At 42.0% G+C, this 8,737-nt stretch overlaps 1 protein-coding gene across 1 annotated transcript in view; it reads right to left on the reverse strand.

The window, feature by feature from the left end:
- WDR63 (WD repeat domain 63) overlaps positions 1-7,693 on the reverse strand; it is a 19,855-nt gene extending 12,162 nt beyond the window's left edge. The window contains exons 1-2 of the mRNA XM_008587710.1: positions 7,532-7,693; positions 3,908-3,971 (exon numbers count right to left, since the gene is read on the reverse strand). Coding sequence (XP_008585932.1) covers positions 3,908-3,971; positions 7,532-7,693 — 226 coding nt within the window. The remainder of the gene's footprint in view (positions 1-3,907; positions 3,972-7,531) is intronic.
- Between the last annotated feature and the right edge of the window lie 1,044 nt (positions 7,694-8,737).

Below are 8,737 nucleotides of genomic sequence, written 5' to 3' on the forward strand. Positions count from 1 at the left end.
AAAAAAAAAAAAAAAAAAAAAAAAAAAAAAAAAAAAAAAAATTAAAAATTTAAATGTAGCTCCTCTGAATTAAAAAAAAAAAGGTCAATCTTCCTCCAACTAAAGGCCCATCTTGAAGAGAGCACACAGGTCATACTTCTAAGGCCATCTTGAGGTGAACTAGAAGATTCTTGGTGAAGTGCAAGAACCCTGGAAACCAGCAGCTTTCCTCTTGCTGCTGCTCTTGTTTCTCAGAGGCAGGTTTCATGCCCAGGGTTAGTGAGGCTTCCCTAGACACCACCTCACCGTGGTGAGCACGGCTATCCAGGAGTCTGGGAGGCCTCTGCAAACTGTATCGATTACCAGTGACAGCAATATTGACAACCATACGGTTTGTACTTTAACATTAGATGTTCTCAGCCCATAATAACTTTTTCTTCCTTTTGTTCTTAGAAAGACCATAGGGCCATTCAGCAATGAATGGAGCTGTCCTTAAATTATTAAATGGAGTGCCATAGCCTCCGGGCCAGGTTATTATAAGAAAATTACAATAAGCTAAAAAGCAGTTTTCCAGAGTCCTTATGTACTGCAGGATTCAGTGCAGTAACATGGTCAAGAGCACAGACTCTGGCAGCAGACTGCCGGGGTTCGTGTTCTAGCAATGCCACCTATGGTAGCTACCCCACAGGGCTGCCGCGAGGATCACATGAGTTAATCCATAGCAAGTGCTTGGAAATGTGCCGATTCATGAGCAGAGTCCACGAAATGATCATGTCAACTACCATCATTCGGCCTGCATTTCTTGGCTTGTCACTGAGATCATCTGGAAATGTTTGATTTGGCCTTCTTTGTCACACACATCTCAGTTAGGGCAACCTGTCTTCCAGAAGTTTCTTCTTCGATGAGGAAATTCTCCTTCCTGCCTGTTTGCATATGTGAGGTAAGAACATGGGGTTCCAAGCAGACCAAGAGGGCTTGGGTCCCAGTGACTGCCTCATCTTTACTCAGGAAACCTCCATGGTGTGCACGAAAGCCACTGAGCCGGCAGTTCCGCAGGGAAAACACTGCCAGTCCGTGGCATGTAAACAGAGCACACAGTTTACAGTTCAGAGCATCTACACATTGACTTGCCCTGTACCTAAGCCGTTATTCAATGGGAATAACAGTGTTGTTTGGCTTTCCATGTTACAAAATACTTGACTGATGATTTAAGTATTGCTGTAATCCTTTAGTGTCAGTGGTTAAAGCTATTCCCATTTTTTAAATGAACTAAATGCTGAGAAATTAAAAGCAATTCCTCTTCTTCCACCGCCCATTGGCCACAAAGTCCTGCATGCTGACCACTAAGTCTCTCCCGCATTTCCCTGCTGCACACCCCCCTGTACCTCTCCTCGCCATCTCTTATCAGGCTATGACATCTGCTCATCCTGCACCACTGTGATTCCTACCACCAAATTCATCCGGCCCCTGCTCTCCTGCCACAGTGATTTTATGATGATGTGGGTGGCTGTAGGACAAAGTCCAAAGCTCTTAGGGAGGTACTCAAGGCCGTTTGCAATCTGAACCCAATGTCCTTCATGTCACTGCTCCTGCTGCTGTCGCCCTCTCTATTGCTAGGCTTTGGCCGTGAGATCTCCTTGCTTCCTAACTGTCCACTGCTCTTTTGGGCTTCCCTGGTTTTGAACTTGTTACTCTCTCCACCTGTAGTGTCTTTCTCTATCTTATCTATCTGGAAATTTCAGTCTACCCTTCATGACCCAGGTCAACTGTATGTATGTTCAGGGAACTTTTCTTAACAGCACAAGAGAGTTAGTCCCTCCCAGGCTCCTACATCACTTGGTGTTTGCTTACAACCATAGCATTAATGACACAGTAATGTCAACATTTGTTTATTTGTCTGACTTTTCCAATAGATCATGGAACTCCTTTGGGGAAGGATAATATCCTGGTCATCTTTGTATCTCCAGTGCTTGGCACATAGTAGGGTCTCAATAATCACTGGACGAATGAATGAAAGTAGGAAAGAACAAACAAACAGCAGTGAAGTTCAAACATAAAGCTCTTGGGTTTTAAGTTTATAGTTATTGGTTATTTTATAAATGGAATAAAATGCATTTAAAATAAATAACTAAACCTGTTTGTCATGGGCCCTCTCAAAAGCAGTTTAGGAAGCTGGCTCTAAGAGGAGGTGGAGCTCCAAGGTGATCTTTGAGACCAGGAGGGATAAGTGTCCACCTGTGCACAAATGGCATCACGTCCTCAGCATGTGTCCCAGGGCTGTGGTGGAGACACTGCTATGGTCTACAGTGCCTGGCATGCAGTACGTGCACAATTAACATTCGTGGATTATTGAATAAATAGATACATGAATAAACATAAAAGAGGCTGAATGTAATTCATTATATCCAATATCTAATTTTGAATTCAATTTTAAATCATGGGATTGGGAACAAATGGAAAGTGAAAAATCAGTCTCAGTTCTGTGCACGCTTGGCCCTCCCTTGGTTCACATCTAATCCTCTCTCAATGCCCCCCTGTTGTCAATAACACATATCTGGGTTTTGGGTTGGGGGATACTATGGAAGAAAAGTAGGAGTGCTTTTGCTTCAAGGTTAAAATGGCTACTCTGAAGTCACACCTGGCAATGAAAGCTCTCCCAGGTCTAAGGCACACTCTGTTCTCTGGAACCAGACTCAGAAGTGAAGGGGGTAAGGTCTGTAGTGAAGACACAAGCCCAGCAGCTGTCCCCTGCAGGCTATGGCTCTGACCTCTTGCCCTGCCATCACTCACACTTCCAGTTGTCCCACCGCACAGTATTGACCGGGTCCCCTTCTGCACACCAAGCCCAGCTGCTCCCCCACGCTGCTTCCATACAGTGTCTGAAGCCTTCTTACCAGCCTTTCCCAGGAATGACTTCTTTGCTTATGATTATTCCAAACTTTGAAACATAGTTCAAATATATTTTCATGCCATGATAAAATTCAAAGCTTTAAAGTACATAGTTGTAATTGTAGTGAACCCCAAAGCTCTGAGCCTATTAAAGACAGGGAGCTTTGCTGATTGGGGTGCCTGTTCTCCTGACTCTGATTCCCCCTCATACGTGGATGTGACCCACATACTTCTGTTCCGCTGCCCAGAGTCCAGGTCCTGGGAGCAGGAGACACAAGGACACCACCTGTTCTAACCCCAAAGGACGGTCCTGCAGTTACTTCTCCTGTACCGTTCCAGGCTCTTCAAGATCATCATAAATCTAATTTATAATCTCATATTGACTCAGATTTCCCACATACATGAACTACCAGGTTGTTGAATTATTGAAACAGCATGTTTAGTCTTTAAGTAAATTGTCCAAGTGTCTCAGTCATTTAAGCATCATATAGATCAAATTTTGGTGTGAAAACAAATCATCTGGCAAATACTATTAAAATCCAGATTCAGATTTAGTAGGCCTGGGGTAGGATCCAAGATTTTTAGATGCATTTCTAACTAGCCCCCGGGTGACAACTGTGCTGCTTACTCAAGGCCCTCACTTTGAGGAGTGAGTGTGTGAGTCAGAACCCAAGCTCCCTACCCCCATTAGCAAGACCAGGGTGACTCAGGGCTTCACGAAATTTCCCCAGGAAGTTTAAATTAAAAGGAATATCTTTGAACTTTCAGAAGGAGAGAACAGAACTGAAGTTACCAGAGGTGGAGAAGGGGAAGGAGAAGTAAGGGAAGAATTGGTAAAGGGCCACGAAAACCAATTAAACTGTATAATGTTGAATACACTAATTATGCTGATGTGAATGAGCATCACATATCACACATGGGTATTGATATGCAACTCTGTACCCCACAGATATGTACAATCAACTATGTTTCAATTTTAAAAAATAAAAATTTAAAAAAGGAACATCTTATTAATGACAGAGCAATCCACAAAACTTACTCATCAATCGGCCAGTTTCAGGGTCTCTTTCCATTTTCCAATCTGTGTATATCACTTCACCTTCCTAGAAACATTACAGGTTCCTGATGAGTACAAGGACGACTTAAGAGACAAAAGACCTCACACTCATGTGCTAACACTGGTTCTAACCAAAGCAAATGCAAAGCAACAGGTCAGTTTAATCAAATGATAATTTGATGCAGTGGGGGGAGGAGGAAAGGCTCAAAATGATTACTTGATTTTATATTGAACAAAAAAATGAGTTTGAGGATTTTTTTTTAAATCTACACATAGTGATGTGGAGACCATGGGCAGTTACAAAGATAATCTATGTACAAGGGTCCCAACTGCTGGGTTTCCAAAGTTTTGTTGTTGAGGCATGAGAGAGGAATCAGGTCCATCTTATTTAGTGATTTGTTCTCAGGAGGTTACAAAGTCAGTACTTAAATACTTGTGTAAAAAAGACAGAAAGAGGGAACATGAACACATAAAATGGTGGTGATTACCTTTTAAAGTTGAGAACAGGAAACAAAGTTCAATCCAAATAAAATGACAAGTAACATATATTTTAGTTCTACCTTATGGACATTTTAAGGAGAGGGGAAGGCAGAGGGACCTGGTATAATGATGGAGAAACAGCCACACAAAGGGGAGAGACTTGTGAATTACAGAGGTGGCAGAGGTTTACAGAAAAAGTTTAGTCTCACTAATGCCATCTTAGAGATGAGAAAACTGAGACTCAGAGAGGCTACATGATTTGCTCAGGGTCACCCAGAGGCAGTCTCCTAATTCCAGTGTTTTTTCACTGGATGATGACAGGAAACACAGAGAGGGCATATAAAAAGAGGAGTGAAGAGTACTGGGAGGAGGAGATGGATTGGGGCGTGCAGGAAAGGGACGGGACATGAGAAAATATTTGATTTATGCAAAGTGAAGGATGAACTCATTGGGGACAGAGCCCACTCACTCACTCATCTGTGCTTTTATTCATGCATATGAATTCATTTAACAAGCAAGGACTGTATTTGGTGTTGGGATTGCAAGCCAGAGGACCAGCCTCCCCTCGCTCCCGGCACTCGCATGCAAGGGAGAAGGCACGTGTGCAAGGGCTGCTCTCTGCCACATGTGCACGTGGCCCTCAGGGCTGCCACTTACCGACCACTCAGTCCTTGCCAGAGTTGTGAGGCCCTTTGCATATGTGACCCCCAGCCCTCACCAATGTCCTGTAAGGGAGCTATTAATATCTCCTGGGCCTCACAGCTGGTACATAGAGCACTGAAATCAAACCAAGTCAAAGAGGAATAGTTTGCACCAATTTAACAAATACATGTTGAGAGCCCATTATGTCATCAGTTACCTAGCTGGAAACCTTTACATCCTTCTTCAACCAGATACCTAATTCTGACACTTTCACTTCCCCCGCACCTGTGTTGACGTTCTCGGCCCGGTGCTCAGGCCCTCTCCATTTCTGGGCTGGCCAACTTGAAATCCCTGCCTGCCTGGCTTCTCTGCCTCCAGGGCTCCACTCCCGCCCTCAGGCCATGCCAGTCCATCTAGATCCCAAGATCCCAGAGAGGCCTCCCTTCATCTCTCTATCCAAAAGAGATATCAGCGCATCAAAGTGGGTGGAAGAGCCTCCACTGGCACGTCAGCCCCAGGAGCGCAGGGAATTTGGTCTGTTTTGTTCACTGCTATATCCCCATGGCCGAGAACAGTGGCTGGCGTGTATTAAATGCTCCGTAAGTAGCTGTTGAATGATGAATGAAGGAATTCCAAGCAGGGCGAGGGCTTCACAGGCAGGAAAGAGTGTGTATAAGAGGAAAGAGAGAAAAAGCAGAGTGGCCCAAGAGGTGAGAGGGAGATTGGTGCACACGGGGGTGAGGAGACAGGCAGCAGCCACATTATGTAGAATGTCATAGGCCGTGGTATGAGGAGTTTGGATTTTATCCATATTGCACGGAGTTGCCCCTGAAGAGCTAAAGCAGAGGGCATCATGTTTTAATCGCTGTTTTAAGGTCTTGCAGTTATTTATCTTTCTAAAGCTGATCTGATGGTGCCATTCCTCTGCTTTAAAAACTCTCGTGCCTCAAAAGGTAAATACTGTATGATTCCATTTACATGAGGTACCAAGAATAGTCAAATTTATAGAGACAGAAAGTAGAACAGTGGTTGCCAGGAGCTGGGGGAAGGAGGATAAGGGGAGTTATTGTTTAATGGGTACGGGGTTGCAGTTTGGGGTGATGAAAAGTTCTGCAGATGGACAGTGGTGATGGTCACACAACAGTATGAATGTACTTCATGTCACTGAATTGTAGACTTAACTGTGGTTAGGATGGTAAATCTTATGTATATTTTACCACAATTTTTAAAGGTCTTTTTAAAAAACTTTGCTGTGAAACCCAAGTTATAAAACATATATGCATTTGGTCCCATGCTTACCCAGTGAAATTCCAATTATCTAACGAGGCAGTAAAGGCCTTCAGTACCGGACACCAGCCTGGCACCTAAGCACAGCTTCTCCTCCGCCACGCTACTGCACTACCTCCAGACAAATCCTGGACTTTCCCAGCTCTGAAATATCGCTCAGGCTGTTACTTCTGCTTGGGCCTGTACACTCATCCTGGCCTTTCAGGTTCCTGCTCAACCTCCAACGTGCAGCCTGCTCGCTTCCACCTCCCCCAACCTCCCATTCCTGTGTGAGTGGCCTCTGGACTGGTGGTGGCGTTTACCATGCTGTCAGTGCGGCTGTTCCCTGACTAGCGAGAGGGCGCCTTGAGGACAGGGGACTGTGCTCTTCATCACCCCAGTGTCTAGTGCTGTGCCTGGCAGGCCGGATGCTCTCCAGAGCTGGTGGAATTGATTCATCTCCTCATATACCAAAGTGTGAATGCAAATCACTCTGGTGAGACTGAGTTATGGCATCTTCCCATGGTGGCCTGGCCTGGGAGAAACACCCTTTATTTCAGGAAAGGAGAGTCACGAATGAAAAGAGCATCTCTGCCTCTGTACAACTGTAAAGCTCTGAGCCTCATTTCTTCATGTGTAAAATGGGAATATAATATCCACTTTACAGAATTATTAGGATTAAATGAGATATAATTTGGAAAATAACTTGGCACAGACCCTGATACATAGAAAATGTCCAATAATCGTGAGCTCACTTTGGTTATTATTATAGCAGTTACTGAAAATGGCAGCCTTTATTGTTACTATATCCAATTGTTATCTTTTGAACTGAGTTTTTCACTGTATTTCTTATCAGATTGTGCTACCCTCACAGAAGAATATATTTTCTTAGTAAATCTCTACTATTTAGCATGGTTTCTTCCATATGGTGAAGGTATTTGATGAATATTTGCAGATTGATAAGTAAATCATTAGTAAAAAGCATTCCTAATTTCATAGATTTTTCCACATTTGTTCAGGAACATTAAATGTGAATCTATGAGGCACCAAAGTTAAAAATTTTTAATGCAAATAGACATATTAAAATGAGCATATTAAAATATAAAAATGGTATAAATATTATAAGCTTTCATACAGCAAACATGTACAATAATGGTTAAAATCATGTATTTTAGTGTACTTAAATATTGATTTTAAAAGCAGATAATTTTAATTTACCTCAGTTCCCACAAAGAACTTTGTGCAGAAGTCATCTATTGGCTTGAGATGATTGGCCATCCCACCTTCCAGGTTATGGTACGGGTTCATTTCTCCGGCCTTCATTGCTTTGCTATGTGCTAACATTTTGTCTTTCAGAGGAGTGTGGGCAGAGAAGCACATATTTATGGTGAAAGATTGTTTAAAGTACAGATAGTTTACATTTTCCATCCCTTGCCACCCACATCTGCTCCATTCCATTCCCAATGTGGTGGCATAAGTCCAAGCACTTTTAGACTTCTAATTTAGCAGGAGAACCCTTATTCAAACCAAAACATCAATGACTGTACAATATTTTAGCGATAGCCACACATGCAAACGTGTAAAGATCATAGCTAATCCGGGGGCTGAAATGCAAACATCATCAGGAACTTAAATCTTTTTAAAAGTATTTGATGTCACCTTGTTTTAAAACAAAAGTCTTTTATGATCTAGAATTGATAATGTTATTTATTGAAGTTTTAAAAAATAGAAAAACTGTGAGTAAAAGAACAAAAATCATCCCTCATCATGTCTCTCAGAGATAACCACTCCTAAAATATTGGTCTATTTCCCCCTAGTGACTTTTCTGTGAATACATAGAAACAGACTTTTTAAAAAGTTGGATCATATTCTATTTTAGCCTTGTATTCTGCTTTTCTGTTCTCTGAAAGATATGTTGAGCACTTTCCCAGGTCATCTATTAGTTTTTCAAAAATGTGATATTAAACTTCTGGGAAAGATGGAAGGGAAATATATGCTCATAAAACCCTCCTCATCATACCTCCTTAATATGCCTTCTGGGTTATAACACCCATGGAAATCAAACAAGTATAAAAACCAACAAACCAACAGACAAACAGAAACTAACAGATGTTAGAGGAAAACTTCAACTATACTAAAAATATACACTGCATTTCAAAAAACTTTAGTATAATTCTGGACAAAAATAAAACATGATTATCATGATTTAGTTGATACAGTCAACCAACATTTCCTTTGTTTGGGTTCTACACATTTTAAGAGGTCTCTTTTCACACTAGGTATCAAAATAAGCCAAGTGTCAAAATAACAAGTATCTGTATAAGCCAAACATGAAACTAGACCTTCAAATAGCTGCAAATCAACATTTCAAAAAATAACTAGGCACATTCAATTACACTGCTCTTATTAAAATATATTATTTAT

This window comes from Galeopterus variegatus, unplaced genomic scaffold (assembly GCF_000696425.1).
Source record: "Galeopterus variegatus unplaced genomic scaffold, G_variegatus-3.0.2 Scaffold4503, whole genome shotgun sequence".
Lineage (NCBI taxonomy): Eukaryota > Metazoa > Chordata > Mammalia > Dermoptera > Cynocephalidae > Galeopterus > Galeopterus variegatus.